The following is a 21,178-nucleotide window of genomic DNA, read 5'->3' as shown; positions in this document are numbered from 1 at the left end:
CTGCAATCTGCAGTTAGGGAACACAGCTCTAAAAACCTCATATAAAATGTGTTGGGTAAAAAAAAGTTTGCTATTTTATGTTGCCTTTCCCACTCTTTTTTGCATTGTTTTGTGTTGCAAAATAGTTTTAATGATTAAATGTGAAAATTCTAAATAAAAAAAAACAAATCATTAAATACTATTATAAATAACAAAGACTTATAATAACATGGATCACTTTTATGATAATTGCATAACATTTAGGAAGCTGAAAAGGTCCTTGTTATTGTATTGTAAAGAGTGACCAAAACATCTTTTTAGTTCCACAGAAGAAAGAAAGTCATGCAGGTTTAGAACGATGTAAGAATGCGTTGAACTAATGAACTCATTTTCAACAACAGGGATGAGACAACAGAAAACTAAATCCAATAAGTGCATAATGTATTCAAGCTGTGATGCATGCTGGGAGGGGAGCTCACAAACCCTTCACAAATCAGCACGATTCTTCCATATGAGCTTGTTTGCTCAGACTCGGTTAGGCTAGTTGGGACAGTTTTTGGAGGAATAGCATGTGTTTAAGTAGATTCAGTGTAACTCACAGGATCAGGACAGATCTTTCCCCATGCATTATGAGCCGAGCTCTGAGTTCAGGCGTTTCTGGACTTCCTCTGCTCCCTCTAGTGTTGGACTCACAGATTTGGTCTCCTCTGCATATTCACCAAAAGCAGACAGTCCTCATTTGGACAAAACGGAAAGCATGACCTTTTCTAAACAGACATCTATAGGCAAACACACACCGTCAGTGATTATAATGTTTCAGTTCGTCGGCCTGTCAGTCCTCCACACTCTTGTGTTGCTGTTGCCCAATTTAAAATGGATGCAAAGCCAGGTTCTCCTCACAGGGTCGATGGCCCGGATCTCGGATATGCTCTCGCAGGGCTCAGACTGACATCCGGCCGGACACTACCACATTCCTGATGGATGTCAGTTGAGTTTGGCGGGATTGAGACACTTCGTATGAGGTAAAGGTGTGAAAGCCAAGCAGCTTTGCTCTCCTGTGCACTCTTTCCTCATTGAGTGGCTGAGCAATGTCCCGTTTCCAGCTTTCGTGGGTGAAGACCCATGCGGAGGCTCTCTGGATGAAGCGCTTCTGTGCGGATGCTGAGGAGAACCGAGGTTTGGTGGACAGGGATGAGCTGGCTCAGACGTATGGAGACTCTCAGGCTTCCAGTCCAGAAAACCTGGAGGACGGCGCTCCCGGCACACGGACGAAAATCACTACATGGGAGGCGGGTTGGAACGTCACCAATGCCATACAGGTGAGCACACACACACACACACACACACACACACACACACACACACACACACACACACACACACACACACACACACTCACACACACTCAGACATGCATCACATATCTGTAAGCATATTGTCATATTGTCACTGCCCAGCCAAAAAAAAAGTAGGATTTAAATAGGCAAATGCTTAAGATTCTATGATTGGATCATTATTGCAGTGATTATTATGTTTCTTGCATGCTATTGTTTGGCAACAGTTCTTCTAACACTAATTGATGGAGTGTGTAGCTTTTCATTTCCTAATCAACCATGTATGAAGACACATCATGGCCATATTCCAGCATGACAATGTCAAGATTCATTCAATACAAGATCTTGACCAAAAACTGATGCACCTCTTGATGGACGTAACATCACAACATTTATTTCAAGAGTTGCATCAGTTTTTGGTCAAGATCATGTATGGACAATGCAAGAGTCCATCCATCTGTAAAGTCTCCTCCAGCACGTCCCAAAGACTTTCAGTGAATTTAAGATCTGGACTCATGAAAATGATTCTTCATGCTCCTCACAACCATTCTTTCACAATCTGAGCCGGATGAATCTTGATATTGTCATCCTGGAATATGGCCATGGTTGTTTGAGAAAGGAAAAGCTACACACTCCATCAATTAGGGTTAGAAGAACTGATGCCAAACATATAAAATGCTAGAAACATGATAATCACTGCAATAATGATCTAATCATAGACCCTTAAGTATTTGCCTATTTAAATCCAAACAGTGATTTTTTTTTTTTTTTGGACGGGTAGTGTATAAAAAATGCAATGGTAAGTTATTGGAAATATTGCTAAGCTAATGTGCAGGTAATGTACACACAACACACTAAAAATGAATTACTCTTGCTGGGAGTGTCACGTATTTGCACATGCTGTCTGTGTTGTTTTAGCAGCCGATTCAGAAAATGAATTATGTAAATCGGATATCGGTGCCAAAATAAAAGAAGCTAGATTAATCTGAGTGTTGGGTTTTGAGGATGCAGCAGACCAACACGATCTCGCGTACTTACTGCATCAGCGCACTGCCAACACACACTCACCGCAATCAGATCTGAATATAATAACTGAGTATAATAACACTCATACATTTGTCATCAATCATCAGCGGAAAACACAAATAAACATTAAAGTCTGTTTACCACCTGCTTCTGTGAGCTGTAGTAATGCAACATTAATTGCGCCAGACAAACATTGATTTTGCAAGAAAACAATTTGGAATATCTAAATATCTTAAATAAGACTTAATTATTATGAATACATTTTTTTCTTATCAAATATGCAAATAGTTTCTTGTTTTAGGCATAAAAAAAGCTTAAGGAAAGTATCTAAACTAGAGTATAGCTATGCTGGTTAGTGATGAAGATGCAGGATCTTTGGCTGAAATGCTTCTCTCAGAAGTGTGAAGTGAATTCATCCGGGAGTGTTTGGGAAGTGTTATGTTATGCTCCTAAATTAAAATGTTAAGTAAACGATCATCAGCCAGTTTTCTACCCTCAGATGCTGCATGCTTAGAGTGATTGCACGACTGTTTGTGTGCGTTTGAATATGCCTTATTTACTTTATAGCAGCATAAATCCTTGTTTATGTGAATGACACCCCATTACCTCATCTGCTCGTTCCCATTTGAGACTGAGGGTAATATTTAGAGCTGTTAATGATCACACTGCTCGTTTATTGCTGCTTGAGCTTGTTTAATTCATCCTTCTGCTTTACTTTAGAGCGTAATGTGCCTCTCTTTCCCTCTTCACCCATCTGTCTCACTGTCTGTGAATCTATCCAATACATAGACAGGCAGTCTAAGGCAGCATCCTATGTAAAATGTGGCTGATTCGTATGATTTCCAACGACCTCACTCGTACGATTTCGTACGATTTGTCTAAACCCCAGTGACGATTAGGTTTAGGGTCGGGGTCAGGGGTCATTCGTACGAATTCATACGAATTGGGCAACTCGTAAAATATGTATGATTTAGCAAAAATCTTACAAATTCGTACAAGTGAGGTCGTATGAATTCGTACGAATTAGCCACCTCGTAAAATTCGTACGAATTGGTTGTGAGATCGGGTTGGTTGACTCCAGTAGACTTTGACCAGGAGGTCAAGGTTCAGTTGGTTATGCTCAGGTAACCCTTACTGTTAGATGCCATGACCATATTTCCAATATTTTCATAAGTCATTTCATGACGTATATTTTCACTCGCCTGCTGTCTTTGACGTCACATCTCAGGATAGCTGAGTTTAGGTTAGGGGTTAGCATGGGTTAGCACTGTGACTGTCTGACATGACCAATGAAATCTTTAGAATCAGCTGTGGGGTGGAGTTTGCCCTTAACTGGTTTGGGAAAATAAATTTCATTGAGATGAATGGGAATGCTAACGGATAGCTCTCTCCAGGTGCTGCAGACCTCCCTGTGCTTGACATCTACATGTGTTGCTAAACTAATGATGTTTCCCCAATGAGCATTAAAAAAACAAAAAAATGTATGCATAATTGATGAATGAAATAAATTTGTATTTGTTACTTTTGACCCCATCTGCCATCTTATTCACAGAGCTTGTCACAGTGCAACACAAGCAGAGTTTTGGCCAACACAGCTAACATTTGGTACAGCCGTCAGAAGTGTGTTTCTGAAGCTTGAAAGTGTTGTCCGGGTCGGCAGCTCACTAGAGTCTGGACTCCTCTTTCTCTCTTTCATATGTGTGTGTGTGTGTGTGTGTGTGTGTGTGTGTGTGTGTGTGTGTGTGTGTGTGTGTGTGTGTGTGTGTGTGTGTGTGTGTGTGTGTGTGTGTGTGTGTGTGGATGATGAGCTGTCGTCTGTTCACAAGAGATACAGTCATTAGGACCCTGAGAGAGGAAATGAATGCAGTGTTGTATCTTTATTCATTGTGTCTAACACAAAGCAATTTACAAACAATTACAGTCAAGATAAAATATCTGTCACTTAGCGCCTCTTTAGAGATGACTGTGACTTCATTAGTGGAGGGGTGTGTGAGAGGGTGTGATTTCATTACTCCCATCTGCTGTACGGCTGTGACTGTGTTTTTCTCACAGCTGTGTGTGTGTGTGTGTTTGTAAAATCTCTCCTAGTCGTCTTTATATGCGGATGACACAAGCGTAATCCCTGTATGTGCTCAGAGGTTGCTTTTTCATTGCATAATGGAGTTCTCCGTTATGGTTCATTCAGGTATTAACTTTGCCTCTCGTTTATCATAGAATGATTTAAGAGTAGTCTGTGTGTGTGTGTGTTAGTCCTGTGATGGACTGGCCATCCTTCCAAGGAGTTTCCCTGCCTTCAGTCTGAGAATCTGGGATAGACTCCAGCATCCCTGTGACCCTACAGAGGACAAGTGGATGGAAGGACTGACTTAGGAGAACTAACTAAGAGTAACAATAAAACAAAAAAGTGAATGTTGCTGGCCTGATTTGAGGAATCCTTCATGTTTGGAGGAAAAACACTGCAGGAAGATGCACACGATCAAACTGAATGTTAGGTGTTTGATCCAACCTGATCTCATGAGAAATGTTACGTCCCAGGTGTAAAGCTCGTCTAGGGTAAAGGAATAAACAGTGAAAATAGATATAAAAAGATCTGGGGTGAGGGAGTGTGCTCATCCCATGCCCCGCACAACAGATTCATTCAATTTACAAAGATTTATTAATAAAATATGTATAATTGACAAAGTAAATCAAAAGGAAGTAACGCAGACTTCAGGAGGGGGTAACGCCAAAATAACAAACAAAAGTACCCTCTGACTAATTAGGGAGTAAAACTACTTAAACTACCAAAAGAAAACAAATAAAGAACAGAAATGTACACTTACTCCCTAACTAACCAAAAACAGGAGAAAAGATATATATATATTTTTTTTTTAAAAGGCACCCACCTCCATGAAAGCTTTAGCGTAAGTTCTGCCAGGAAGACTCACTTATGTTACGTCACTTATTACCTTCTCATCTAACCAATCGTGTTCTAATACTCGTAGTATAAAAGATCGGTACCTACACATGTCAGAGTTTGCAGATGCTGACGCCAACATTCACCTCCATCCTCCCCACCACCACCAGGATGGTCCCAGCCCATACCTCCCCGGGGGTCAGCTGTGCTCCGCCTTCGTCTTCAGGCAGGAAATGCAGATTCCGTTACCCTCGGATTGCGAGATACGGACAGGGCCTACGCCAAAGAACTTTATAACACAAAACTTGCTAAGCTGTTAATAAATGTATGCTTTGTTACGTCATTTTGCCTCCCGAGTCTTTCTGGTAGAACTACAGCTTCCAGCGCGTTTGAGCATATGAAGGTAGAATCAACAATGAGCACTAATGGTAGACCTCTATAGGATACAATAGGCTTTAACTTAGTGAGAACATTACACAGTCTTGTAAGGCCCGGCTCAATCGGCCCAATGGAGGCATCCGATCAGTGGGTGAAGTTTTTCTGTGCGTTACTGTCTTTCCTCGTGGCAAAGAAATTTTCGTATGTATTTTCTCGTTATTTCGTCTGACTCCATAAATGAAAAGGTTTTAATGATATCTGTGCATCATTAAATGTGAGCGAATGTTTGACTATTCTTTACGGAAAATAATGTCAGAGTCTGTTAGAATAAAATCAAATGTTTAAAATGTATTATGTCAGGTAAAAGTATCATGTCAATTACATAATCAGTTCAAAGATAATCAATACAAAACATCAAATGCTCTGGAATAAAGAGAAGAGATGCGAACCCGACATTAGAAAGTACATGACGCTGAGAGTCTCAGCCGCTGTCAGCATCACGGGCTGATCTGAGGTACAGAATCGCCCCGAGTCTCTCGTTGCATTTCTTTATAGACAGAAACTTCTTTTCCCATGGAAACATTTGCTAACAATGAGAATTTGCATTCGGAGTTTACACCCTTCGAGAGCAGGAGGCCATTTGCCTGGAAGACCCACCCTCATTTTTGTGACAATTATCTCTAAACTCTTAAAAACCTTGTTACCTTTTGTTGTACTTCTTTGGGAATAAGACCTTTGTACCAGTCACACTGAGACATTTCAAATGATACCAAACATGTGTAATACTGTATGATAATTATTCACATTAAACCATATAGATTCTTGGGTGAATTTCAGATGATCTCAGCATGATAGAAAGAGAGAATGGGGGAATGGGGGGTCAAGGGAAAAATATGTAGATTAAGATTGCTTAGGTGAGACTTGCGTCTCAAATGATGTTGCTAGTTTCACAAGAGAGAGTTCAAATGTTAATGGTCGCTCCTCAACCAGACTGCCTGGCATTTTCTAATTTCTCCAAGTCTTACAGTCTCAACTCTACACATTATAAAAGGGCAACAGCAAAAGGCAGGCGAGGGACACAGCACTCCTTCTGTTTGAATCTTCTTCTATTGTTTTTATTGGCGGTTGGCAAACAGCTTTTGGGTGCATTACCGCAACCCACTGATCTGGAGTGTGGACTAAGGATCTATACAAACACCCAACTAATAAAAAACTAGTGATGGCAATTTCAAAACACTGCTTCATGAAGCTTCGAAACCTTTACAAATCTTTTGTTCCGAATCTATGGTCTGGAGCATGTATCAAACTGCCAGAGTCACGTGAGTTCAGTAAACGAGGCTTCCTTATGTCATAACTGTTTCGAACGAGGCGATAATCTCTGTCAACACATGAATCATGAGGAGTCACTGAGAACCAATGAACAAGTGTCTGTGGGTTTTACCTGATCTCTGATCAGTTTTATACATTTGTAGACGTTTAGACAATGAATAATGGTAGTTAATAGTCTCTTATTGGTCTCCTGTTACCTGAGCCATTCATAGAGCAAACAAAACAAACCCTGTCAATTTATAAAATAACATGACACTTGATAATCTAATTAGATAATTGCATTTGAAAGATTTTACTTTCAGTAAACAAATTGTAATAGATTTGTAAAAGGTGTTTTTATGTTTGGCCCGGGTTTTTGTTGCATTTACACTGTTCTGACCACTAGGGGTCATCGTGGAGATGGGTGTCAGATTGTTTCGAAGCCTCGACAAAATACGGCACATTTGCTTCAACTGTTTCAGTGTTCCACGAAGCCTTGATCTGCCCACCACTATAAAAAACTATAATTCTCAAATTCTATTAATTAATCTTGTTGATCCTAAATATTCTAGAAGTAGTTTCCAGCCCTTTTCTCTTAGTGCATTCTTTAAAACTTCTCTCTCTAAAAATAATACTTCTGGCAATGCAATAAAACATGGTCCACTTTTTCTTCCTCTCTACAATATTCACACTTTCCATTATTATGCTTTCCAATCATGTAGAGAGAACTGTTTATCCGTATTCTTGTAATAACCTTCTCCTCTTTTCTATTTCGTCCTCCAGACCCTGTACTCCCAACTAATGGATTGTTTTTAAAAAGATATCTTCACTTACTTTCTTTGTTCCTTTGAATCTGCCACATCTTTTTTATTTGTCCCTTAATTACCACTTTAACTACTGACTTACTAATATTTACATGTATGTGCTTATTCACACTTTTCAAAGCCCATTTTGCTGCTTTCATTAGTTTAAATGTAACTTCTCTAAGCTTCTTTTGAGCTGCAGCTTCTCCACAGTAATGAGCAGCAGGTGTGAGCGATCACCTCTCTCTCTCTTCTGCACCCGGTAGACCGGCAGAGATCATGCAGAGAGACACAGAGAGAGAGAGAAGAAAAACACCAGCACACATCTACCAGAATATACACTACCATAATACACATCCAACAGAAAATATAACTATTTTACCAGTTGACGATTTTATATAAATCCATACAATTTGATTCAAACTAAATTGTATGATTTTTAGAGAAAAACGAACACCACTTCTACACAGGATGCTGCAGCAGCTTGAGGCTGTCTACACTGGACACGACAAAGCAACCGTTACAAAACCATTTGTTCTTCATGTCAGAAGTAGCAAGAGCTTGAAGTACGCTTGAAGTTCGTCAGAAATAGAACGGGGAATCAGTTTACGGTCAGGAATTTGTCCTGTCACGCCACATCCAGTGTAGACAGCAGCACTGATTATAATGTGTTCTGTTTGCTTTTCGTGATCCAGCTCACAGTCTCCGGAGCGATAGGCCTATGTTACCTAACGTTACACGCACTTTATTACAGTTCATCTGAGTCGTTTTTACGGATATAAAGTTTACCAGTTTTTTAAGAACCCCCTGAAAAGGTCTGTATATTTATTTACTGTTAGTTGTAACGAGTGTTTCTGTGTAATTGGCTGTGTATGTTGATGATAATATAAGGGAGAGAGAGAGAGTTTATGGATAAGACTTTAATTCGCACTTATTGTAACGTACTGCGTTTATTCGGCTCTTACAGTGATTTTCTGGAGTAAAACGGATGCTTCATCTTTTGTGTGAAGTACAATAAACTTCATAAAACTCATTAGTATATCATTCGGACGGGGTTCGCTACAGCAGGCTTGTATAACTTAATGGATAAAAGCAAAATGACAAATAAGTTATAACTGTAATTAAACAAAAGTATACCTGTTCTATCTCCATACAGCATATTGATTGGCTCTGTGGGCAGTATTGTCGAAATGAACACCGCTACTGAAAGTTTGTGTTCTGATATTATCATTCCATGAGATGAGATTATCCTGACAGTTGAGCAGGAGCTCCTGAAGCTCCTCCCTCTGTGCAGGGAGCAGCAGCTCACTTGCATTTAAAGTCGGCATGAAATCAAAATTGACCCTATTTACTTTGTTAGCGCATATTACTAGTCTTGTGGTGAACAATTAATCCGTGCAAGTTAATACACAGAAAAAAATTGTTTGCCGTGGTAATCTTTAATCAAAGTCTGAAAAGTTACTTCCGGTCTGAAATGTCGTCCTTTTCTGATGACGTAGGCTTGACGGCTTGGGATGAAAAACGCTTAACCACTCCCCTCAAACCATTAGTCTGCTATGAGCAGAGATGGAGAGGAGGAGCGCTAAAGTAAAACTCTGCCCTCTGTTCAATATTCCGTTTCACTTGGAAATACGTCACAACACTGGAGAAAAGTAATTTGTAACTTCCGGTTCACGCGGACTTTAAAGGGATACATACAATAACGTTTTTCTCGCCCCCAAAAAGTGCTGCAAAAAATTATCCGTGGGGTATTTTGAGCTAAAACTTAACATGCCAACGCATTCTCATCCTTGGGCGTCATAATACTGACGCTTTTGACATTTCGTCTACATCGAACGCACATGGCACCCTTTAGCGTCAATATGAGACGCACAGAGCTTTGTTCGGTTATGGGTAGGTTTAGTGTAGGGATAGGGTTAGACCGCTAGGAGGCGCCTTCTGGCCCATTTCTATCTGCGTCTCATATTGACGCTAAAGGGTGCCATGTGCGTTCGATGTAGACGAAATGTCAAAAGCGTCAATATATGACGCCTTGGGATGAGAACGGGCTGAACATGCACACTCTGGGGACATCAGATACTTATTTTACATCTTGTAAGGGGCATAAAAGGTGCCCTTTAATATGAATTCACCACCAATTCGCCAAAACATGAAATAGTTGGTTTGATCACATCAATTAAGAGCAATAGTAATACTCATGCTTTACTTAATATGGGCAACTCTTTACTTACAGTAAAGGCAATATACTGAGAGCAAAATCGAAGAATGAACTGGTGTGATATCATTCTGAACGAAGCATGCCAAAACAAATAGGAATTCTTCATTTGGAATTTCAGGGAAAGTTCACACTGGCTGGCTAACACCATTTTTCCGTGACAGTGATGTAATAGGTAGTTGTGGCTCTGACCTCCGTCAAGGTCAGACGCTAGTAAAAACATGAACACACTGGAGAGCTGCTTTATAGTAGTTCTGAAGCTGTAATTCTAACTGAAAGTGACACTGACACTGTTTTTCATGTCTAATACTGTAAAACTGTAGAAGCAATCTATAGTATAAAGTGCTGTATAAATAAACATGATGTGACTGGAGTGTTGAATCACAGAGCTGGTGCAAACATCCCTTACCCTTATATCCCATATATATATATGTAATTCTCAGAAATAGACTTTATGTACTTCTCAGAAATAAACTTATAATTGCACTTAAGTATACTTGACTTGTACTGACAGAAAGGTCTAAGGGCGCTTTCACACTGGCAGTTTAGTGCGGACCGGGGCACGGTTCGCATGAAAAATCGCTAATGTGAACGCTGTCATCGGACCCGGGTGCGCACTAGAGTACCGAACCCGAGACTACCTGGAGGAGGTGGTCTGAGCTCGGTTGCTCCCGAACCATGGTGCGGTTCGCGTTAATGTGCAAGCAACACGGACTCGGGTGCGCGCTTGTTCAGGAAGTATAGTATCCCGCGCATGCGTATCACTGTCGATATCATTGTTTCCTCACACACGACAACCATGAGTGGCAGGGGAACGTTGTGGGACACTGAAGAGGTGATGTCTCTCACTATGTTGTGCATAATAGCACCAAAAAAACTGACAAATTACAGCTATGCTCAGTCGAGTTGTATTCTCCATGCGTTTTCCGTGTGCGTTTGCGATGACGTAAGATCACTGCAAACGCACCTGAGTTCGATACAACTAATTGAGTGTGAAACCAGACCAACGCTGCGGGGGGCGCCGGGAACGAGCGAACTCGGGTTCGGACCGCAGCAAACGAACCCAGTGGAAAAACGCCCTTAGTATATTTGATCTATACTTATACTAAATCTGTTGATTGAGATACTTAAAAGTTTAATGAATTATTACTTAAATAAATTATTTTAAACAAATACTTTTTTTCACATAGCTTTACATACAGTCTTATAAACTTACATTGTTTGAAAATATTGATTTACAAAGAAAACAGATCTGTTCCTAATTCTGAGAATCAGATTTTTTGTATAGGCTAGTCCACTGGTAGTGTACTTAGGAATTTACTTCAAATCTACTCTTTCCCAGGACAAAATTTTCCAGGATATATATATATACTTGTTATACGGTAGGGGGCGCTGTTACGTATCTTCTGAAAGAGTACAGAATCTCCAGATCAAAACACAGGAGAAGAAGAAGCAGAAAGTGATAGAAGATCATCAAACATTAAACAGCATATAAGTTCAAAACTATATAAATATATAGTATTATACTTAAAGTCCAAAAATAATATATAAATACTAGTAAACAAAAAATTATGTTATGTTCACTAAAAGAACACTTACAAGTATACTTGCAATATAAAACTACTAAATTAGTAGTTAACTGAGTATACTTTAAAGTGTACTTTCATAAATGTGCTACACGTATTTGACTAGTAAACTATCAGTATACCTATAAGGTCACTTGTAGTATAGTTGCAGTACAAAAAAAAAAATTGTTGTAAACTAGTTATGTACTCAAAGTTTACTACTGTTACACTTAAAGCATAATTAAAAGTATACTTTTACGCACTAAAAGTGGGCCAATTTAGTCCCAAGTAGTATTGAAACAGTACACTTACAAGTAGTACATTGACATAAGTATACTTACTACTTAAAAGTATACTTAAAGGATTAGTTCACTTCAAAATGAAAATTTCCTGATAATTTACTCCAATTTAATCCAAGATGTTCATGTCTTTCTTTCTTCAGTGGAAAAGAAATGAAGTTTTTTGAGGAAAATATTTCAGGATTTTTCTCCACACAATGGACTTCAATGGCAACCAGAATGTTGAAGTCCAAATCAATGCAGTTTCAAAGAGCTTTGAATTGCTTCAAAAGGCTCTGCACGATCCCAGCTGAGGAATAGGGTCTTAACTAGCGAAACGATCGGTCATTTAATAAAATAAAAATGTCTATACTTTTTAACCACAATTGTTCGTCTTGTGTTGGTCTGCGACATGCCAGGCATTATGTAATCACGTTGGAAAGGTCACGCTGGACGTAGGCGGAAGTACCGCCCTATTGTTTACAAAGCGAACATGTGAAGACTAATACAAAAGCCCTTTAACAAAAAAGGTAAAACAAAGATGTCGGACGATTTTGAAGTTGGAGGAGAAAATGAGATGGAGTTTTTCGCCCTACCCTACCTTTCTGAACCGGAGTACACAGATGAAGACCTTAGGCAGATGGAGGAGACCGCTACGTCCAGCGTGACCTTTCCAACATGATTACGTAATGCCTGGCGCGTCGCAGACTAGCACAAGACGAACATTTGTGGTTAAAAAGTATATACATTTTTATTTTATTGAATGACCGATCGTTTCGCTAGATAAGACTCTATTCCTCAGCTGGGATCGTGCAGAGACTTTGAAACGGCATTTATTTGAACTTCATCATTCTGGTTGCCATTGAAGTCCATTGTGTGGAGAAAAATCCTGAAATGTTTTCCACGGAAGAAAGAAAGACATGAACATCTTGGATGGCATTGGGGTGAGTAAATTATCAGGAAATGTTCATTTTGAGGTGAACTAATCCTTTAAATATTATACTTGAACTTTACTAAAGTATACTTAATAAAAAATAAAAAAACTTGAAGTATACTTATTCTTCATAAGGGATATCTTGATCCAAAATAAGTTTAAAATGAGATCTTAAACTTTGATTGCAGACTTTATATGAGCACCGTTTAAGACATTGTTGAGATCTTTTTTTTAATTCTAGTGGAGACATGAGGGATTATCAGGGTCTGAGACATTGTCTAGGAGGATCATGATCTGATGTGTGCCTTTGTTTCCTCAGGGTGTGTTTGTGCTGGGTCTGCCCTACGCTCTTCTGCAGAGCGGGTACGTCGGTCTGCTGTTGCTGGTGTTAGCCGCACTCATCTGCAGCTACACTGGAAAGATCCTGGTGTCCTGCCTGTACGAAGAGGACGAGACTGGCCGCTCAGTCCGTGTCAGGCACACCTACGAGGACGTCGCTAAAGCCTGCTGCAGACACATCTGCCCTTACATCGGGGGTAAGATTGTGAACGCCGCACAGGTAGTGGAACTCGTGATGACCTGCATCCTATACTTGGTGGTCAGTAGTAATCTGATGTGTCACAGCCTGTTTTTCCTGCCTCTGACCCCGGCGACCTGCTCCGCCATCACCTTCCTCATCCTTGTGCCCTGTATGCTGATCCACGACCTGAGAGTGGTGTCGCGTCTGAGCCTCTTCTGCTCGCTGGCCCAGTTCCTCATCACCTTCATCGTGATTGGCTACTGCCTCCGTCAGTCGCCGCAGTGGGCCAGTAGGAGACTGAGTGCTGTGACGGTGGACTTTGATGGCTTCCAGGTTGCGGTGGGGGTGATTATCTTTAGCTACACATCACAGATCTATCTGCCTACATTGGAGGAGAGCATGACAGACAGGTTAGACTTCGACAGCATGATGAACTGGACTCACGCTCTGGCCTGTGTACTGAAGACAGCGTTCTCCGTGATGGCCTTCCTCACATGGGGAGAGGAAACCAAAGAGGTGCACTGATCCCACATGACTGTAGTTGCAGGCTGCACTTACAACTACATACACCATAAAAATGTATGAAATGTAGCTGGGTCTAAAAAGACTTGATTACCCAGCATTGCTGGTCACCAGCATAAGGAATGTTTTGCATGCTGGGACCAGCAAGGGAGGCTGGTTGCTGGTGGACCTGCTACAGTTTCGCTTGAGAACAGCACGACTATGCAGGTCCACCAGCAAGACCAGCACTATTCCAGCTCTAAATAGCATAAACCAGTCTGGAACAACATGGAGTTTATGTTGGTTTATGATGGATTTTTCAGCAGGAAACTAATCATAATCACGGTTGTCAAGTCGTGAGATATCGAATGCTGTGTCCGGGTCCAAGCCAAATGAAAACACTATCTCAACAGCCATTTATGAACACTCACTTTTTGAATACAAATGGCTTAAATTTGGTTGTTACACAGCAAAATCCCCTGTGTTTAATGAACACCGCTCAGTGTTCATATATGTCCACACTATATAGTGTTAAACTGAAGCAGTGTTGGAGTTTATTAGATAATTAAGAGATGACTGATCATTAATGATGACACACTGAAGGCAAGAGGAACAAATATTTGAAGTCACCATTAGGGTGATCGGTGTGTCCTGTAGTTGGGCTCTCGACTCTTGTTTGTTGTGTTAGTTTTATCTCTGGCTGCTTTAATCGTTTTTAACACGTTTACTATGTAAGAGACAGAGTAACATTAGATGATGTTGACTGTTAATTAACATCATCGTGAAGTGGTCTCTCTCACTGAAGTCTAATCACTGATCAGAAGAGTGTTTTGTTATTAATTTGTTTAAATATTGTGCTATTGACCATGTAATACTCTTGTGAAAATCAGACTTTCTGAAAAACTAAAACATGTTGTGAGCAGGAAGTTAATGGTGTTATTTAGACACTTACACTAACTCAACAACAACAGAAAAGATTTGAATATTTTTTGATTGTCACAATTGTTGAGGTTTGTGTGATGATGTCTAAGTGAGTCTCAACTTTTACACAAGAGGTTGTAGTGTTTTTGAAAGATCTCACACATATCTCTTCAATGTTACAAGTGATCTTTCTATTATAACGGCTGAATTTATTACTTTTTATTCATTAATGCTTCAACTTCATCATTATTTAAACCAGTCATGAACCAGTTTGATAGTCATTGAAACAGACAAATCAATCAGATTTGTCTTTTTCTTGAGCAATGCACAAAGAAGTGCACAATGTGTCTGAAGTCAGTTGTAGTTTCTGTTCTTGTTGTTTCTCTTTCCTTCGGTGATTCTGCTTGTTAACAGTAAGTGTTTGAATGTTTCAGGAACATCATATTAACCTTTAAATTACGTTCTATTAACATTAAGGAAACTGGACATTTTTATGTTCTTGGAATGTGACAAATCATCGTTCCTATAATGTCGAGTTGTTAGTAAAAATTAAGTTGAAAGAATGTTTCAGGAACATAATTCTAACCTTAAAAAAGCTTCCCAGTAACTTCAAGAAAACTGGACATTTTAACGTTTCCATAACCAAAACTGATTCGTTTGGAAAACGTTCTTAGAACAAAAATGTGTTAGCTGGGAAGCCAGCCTGGAGGGCCGGAGCGTCCAATCCTACTCTTGGATGTAAGGAACTCTGGTGCGTAGAGTAAGTGCACAGTGTATAGTAAATCATGTGGGACACAATTTATCACATGCATGTACAGTAGCTATTTAACCACAGCTTTAAAAGTAGTTCATCTAATGAAAATGTAGGATGTTTTATACAACTTTCAGTTTTTTTTTGTATTGTAGTACAAGTTTGCGTTGTATTCAAGTGATAGTTCACCCTGTTATAAATTAAAATTATTTACTCAACCTTGTGAGGTTCTAAACCCATATTACACTGGAGTCCTTCCCAGGGTCCTGTGTTCCCCTGATTTATATGTCAAATAATGAATACTTCCCAAGGTTAGGTTTAGGGGTGGGATTTACAAGGTTAACCCTGGGAACATAGATACACTTCCAGCACAAAATGATGTGTTTAGCAGAATATCCAAGCTGCTTTTTCCAAATCATGGAAGTGCATGGTGGCCACGGCCGTGCTTGGCACCTGTCCACTAGCATTTCTATCCAGGTAAATAATCCCTTAAAGTGGACTTTAATATATCTATTGTTTTTATTTTAGGTGATAACAGATAACCTGCCCACAGCTTTGCGTACAGGGGTGAACCTGTGTCTGCTGGCGAAGGCCCTCCTCTCGTACCCTCTGCCGTTCTACGCCGCGGCAGAGATACTGCAGACCGGCGTCCTGAAGCTGGACTCATCCGCAGACGGGGCAGAGCGGTGGACACTGCTCCTGCGTGGCTCTCTCCTCCTCCTCACCCTCATCATGGCGCTGTACGTGCCTCACTTCTCTCTCCTCATGGGCCTCACGGGCAGCGTGACCGGGGCAGCCATGACGCTCCTGCTCCCTGCCCTTTTCCACCTGCAGCTCAAATGGACTCAGCTGGACATGAGCCGGAGAGCTGTGGACATACTGATATTATTGCTGGGCTGTTTCTGCAGCGTCTCAGGGGTGATATGTTCCATCAAAGGGATGGTAACAGCCTTCGAGGACAAATAGATTACAAATAATCCTGTGTGTCTGTAGATACGTTTGCTCTGGTTGGTGGTGTTTGGTTGTTAATAAAGTTAAACGGAGCCGTGTCTGGAGGTTAATGAGGCTGCTTTGCTTCCTTCCACAAATCTGACTGTGAAATGTTATCTAGCATCGAGTGTTGTCATAATTCACCATGTTCATTGCTCAGGCACTTACCAGGCCAATCATGCATGAAAAGCACACGAGATGCTGTTCTACAGTGTGTTTATTATTCCCTCGTTGTCTCTGGAGCGCAGTAAACAACTTTTGACAGTCAGTTAACTTTATGTAAAAAACAAATCATAAACATACTGCTAGCAACTAATAGGCTATTAAATTATGAACAGCACTTTTTCATAACTGCCTCAGTTTGTGTGTTTCTCTCTCTGCGTTGATGAGAATATCACTATGAAATTAGATTTGCTGCTGCAACATGATCAAGGTCAAACAGTCAGATCAAGTGTTTATCTGTGATCAGTTCTTCAGTTCTGAATGAAAACTTGTATGTAACTATGTAACTATATAGTCATGGGTGAACGTTACCATGACATGAGAACACACAAAAAAGTTGTTTTAGGAATTTTTTTTATAAAAGCTTACCACACAGTAACAAACTCTTCAGCACTAGCTTTCCTATTTTAAAGTCGAATAAATAAACGAATATACAAATTTCTTCCAAGTATAATAAATAAAACATAAAAAGCAAAGATCAGAACATTTAATGAACAAAACCGGTTCTGTACATGGCAGACAGTAGTCGAAAGCCCGTTGACAAAGGTTGGTTACCGGAATCAGTCCAGGAAACATCCACACATCCAGAGGAGCAAAGAAACGAATGAGACTAAATAGCAGACAAATCAAATGAAAAACTAATCAGTGCGAGCGAGGCTACATTAGTCACATTAGAAATGAAGTTGTAGGTTGTGTTTGAATAATTACGTGTCTTATTTAGCTGAGGTAAATTGAACGCAATACTCACGTATCCTTGCTCGATGAAGAACGAGACGACACAATGAGCCCAACGGGCGGTTGATATTTAAAAGGCTGATTTTCGCGCTTCAGGGCAGTGACTCGTGTATATGTGTAGTCCAGTGGTTGTCAAGACACCGTTGGCCCTGAACGGTGGTTAAATGTCAACGTTGTGACAACGCTCTAACAACCTTCACCACACAACGTAGTAATAGCAACCTTTTGGCCATGTTGTTAAAATGTTGTTAGAAGGTTGGGTACGTTGTGCCAACGTTCTGTGTTTGCTGGGCAGATACCAACTAAGTAACTTTTATATTTGGTCCACTAACAATGTCAAACGTGTTGGAATGCTACTGTGCATGTCTGGTACTGAAGCATTTCCGGGTGTGACATTTTTAAATCTCAGATTTTTCAAAACAAAATGAAAAGAGCGTTATTTTTAAGTCTAGAGAAAACAGAACAGCCTCCCTGCAGAAAGACTATGGCAGGTTCACACGGGAGATCAGGGATCCTGTGCATCTTTCTCCTAGTGTTTTCAGAGCCAGTAGAAAGGTCTGTATTGTCCTAAGTTATTGTAACTGTAACCTTAATCGTCTGCCGTCTGTAAACTGTTAGTGTCTCGCAGACTGTTCCACAGGTGCATGTGCAATACTTGTTTATGGTTCATTGTACAAGCATGAATTACATTGTCTTTTTACAGTCTGGACTTAAAGGATCATCTTATAGCTCTAAAGATAAAAGTAGAAAAACAATTATTGGTATAGACTATCGCTCTCTGTCACTCACAGTCTTAAAAATAAAATAAAATAAAATAAAACAAATGGCTGGTGGCCAAGAAAAGAAAGAAAGCAACCGGCCGCTTCACTTTAAAAGCAAACAAAAGGAAAAATAGTTTAACTGCAGGTGCTTTGAAGTCCTCACACAACCACTGAGAAACATGGACTTCATTTTAATCTTGACATTTTTAATCGCAGGAGTAGATAAACTATCGCAATCCCACTGTGCACGAGGAAGTCGTGGGAACTAATTCTTAATTCGTGGCCACAATATAAATATTTTTGTCTGCACTGTCATGTGTGAGGCTCCGTACTTTACAGTTGAAATGAAACTGAACAAAGGTGATAGATGATATCTTGAGTGAGAAAATTCAGAGTAAGAGAAGGTCACCCAGAGCAGGGCAAGGCTCAGACAGTACAAACACTCTCTGATCTCATTCACATGTTTGCATCGTGAATGATAACCAGCCATGCGAGAACCAGTGGTGTTCATGTCAAATGTCAAACCCACCGTGAGGTGAATGGTGAAAGTATGAATGAGATTTACACCAGAGAAGACGATTAACAGTGAATATGCATGTCATCACTTTTACTTTTGTGGGCGTTTTTAAAGTGTGATCTTGTTTGATAATTCAAGCTGTTGTTCCAATCCTCGTGTCTGTTTGCTAGGGAAGGAGTCACTACAAAACACACATGCACACACAATCATAAGACTTTGAAGAGTTGTTCTTTAAAATAGATTGAATAGAATAGAAGGGGAAATTGTCATTTATATATCACCAAACTGATTTTTCTTCTGAACACTCACCCTGTCTGCCATTGGTCAAGTCAAACAGACTGTCCCGCCCAAAACTCACTCCATTGGTCAGTCAAACAGACAGTCCCGCCCTAAACTCACTCCATTGGTCAGTCAAACAGACAGTCCCACCCTAAACTCACTCCATTGGTCAGTCAAACAGACAGTCCCACCCTAAACTCACTCCATGGGTCAGTCAAACAGACAGTCCCGCCCTAAACTCACTCCATTGGTCAGTCAAACAGACAGTCCCACCCTAAACTCACTCCATTGGTCAGTCAAACAGACAGTCCCACCCTAAACTCACTCCATGGGTCAGTCAAACAGACAGTCCCGCCCTAAACTCACTCCATGGGTCAGTCAAACAGACAGTCCCGCCCTAAACTCACTCCATTGGTTGAGTCAGTGTTGCGGTGTTGTGACTCTCGGACAAATAGTTCAATGTTTTGACCACAGCATTACATTTTGAAAAATATAAAATAATTAAATTTGGATACTAAACTAATAAAAAACTTGACACTATAAAAATGCAATTTTGAGAATTTATGTGATGAAATCTACACATATAAAGTTTCTCCCAGCAGTGAAGACTTCTGTAAAGTATCAGCATTGGTCAAAAAGCAGAAAAGGGATCTTTAAAGGTTGCTACGGATGGACACAGAGACGGGAAACCTTCATACACACTTGAAAGTGATTGAATGTTGACAATTGCAGTCAACTCTGTAAAAAACACCGCTTCAGATGATGGACTTCTTGTGAAACGGTCTAAACGTGGTCTGGCCAATCATACTGTATGCCATCCTTTCCAACCGGAGAGAGAATGGAGCGGAGAATCTTGAAATGGAGCGCCAGGTACTTTTTAAAAGAGATGAAAAAGGAAACATTCCAGGCAAAGGTAGAGCAGTCCGTGAGAAACCGTGGACACTATAAAAAAAAAAAAAATCCAATTGATTAATTTTTTATTTATTATTTAAAACGCTTTGTATCTTTCATTGCATAAAGAATTTGTCATTTCAACTGAATGTAGAAATTGGCATCCATTGTCAAACCACTCACGTGTCACATGGACATGGGAGCCTATACGCTGATTTCACGCAGCCGCCATTTTTAAATCGAAAGTGAGGCTCCGGTGGGAAGAACCCCGGAAGTAAAGATAAACAACAATGCCTTGGATTACCAACCTGAAGCTGCTGCCGCGATTTACACTATTGGATGTTAATATTCAATATAGGATATGTATATAGTTCATTCCTGCTTCTGTTTTAACATTCTGAATTATATATAAAAAATTTATTTTATTTATAAATTAATTTCACTGTATATAGTCTAAAGTATGAAAGAAATGTATGTACATTTTTAGAATTGACACAACATCATTAAACACAACAATACGCCATCGCATTCACGACTCTCCTGTGATTAAAGGCGACACTTCCGGTTTTCTTCCCACCGGAGCCTCGCTTTCGATTTCAAAATAACGGCTGCGTGAAATCAGCGTATTCCCGCATCAGGCAGGGAAACAGCATGTTTTGGGATTTTAGGGGAAACTGGAGCAGCCAGACCAAACCTACACCAATACAGGGAGAACATGCAAACTCCACCCAGATTGGAGAACTTCTGTCTGTGGGTCGACTGTGCTTCCCACTGAGCCACTGTACTATTGACCAAATTTGATTTTGTCAAACAATTTTTTGTTGAGAAACAAGCTTGTAAAACTTGTAACAAGCTGAAATCTTTTCTGTGATCCAACTACACTTTTTAATGAATGAGGGAATTTTGATATATTGTGATTTCCAGTCTGAGTTAGAAAGTTAGAAATTAAATGATCAGTAATGACCAATGAACAGCAGTTTCCTCTGGAACAAATCTTCTTCTTTTTTTTCATAAAAGGATGCTGAGAGGATTCATAAATACACACACTCAAACATTAGAATCATCTCAGGCCCTGTTTACACCTGGTGGATGTTTTTTGGTCGATGGGATCACAAGTAGACGAGGGAGACATATTCCCGTTTACACCTGGTGTTTTAATACGTCTCTTTTGTCCACTTTCAACCACTTCTGTCCTGATTTCTTCGAGGGGAGGGTCTATGGGTGAGTAAATGTATGGTTTTTTTCAGATCTTTCGATCTAATGCACAAAATAATCTCAAGCAATTTACATTTGAACGGAGACGACGGAAACAACAGGGAACAGCAGCAAGACTGAGGCCACATCCACACGAAGCCAGAGCTTTCCCTATTCGAT

The 21,178-nt window shown here is 40.1% G+C and overlaps 1 protein-coding gene across 1 annotated transcript; it reads left to right on the top strand.

Annotated features, from left to right (window-relative positions):
• Positions 1 to 1,067: 1,067 nt before the first annotated feature.
• On the top strand, positions 1,068 to 16,375 carry LOC309482957 (vesicular inhibitory amino acid transporter; the record flags this gene model as incomplete). Its single annotated transcript, XM_082148546.1, has 3 exons — positions 1,068 to 1,298; positions 13,036 to 13,752; positions 15,938 to 16,375. The coding sequence occupies 3 exons, from the start codon at positions 1,068 to 1,070 to the stop codon at positions 16,373 to 16,375; spliced, it is 1,386 nt and encodes a 461-aa protein (XP_082004672.1).
• Between the last annotated feature and the right edge of the window lie 4,803 nt (positions 16,376 to 21,178).

The sequence above is a fragment of the Leuciscus leuciscus genome, assembly GCF_965113295.1.
Source record: "Leuciscus leuciscus genome assembly, chromosome: 19".
Taxonomy (NCBI): Eukaryota; Metazoa; Chordata; class Actinopteri; order Cypriniformes; family Leuciscidae; genus Leuciscus; species Leuciscus leuciscus.
Note: the sequence above shows the minus strand (reverse complement) of the source record. Positions and strands in the feature narration are given on the sequence as shown.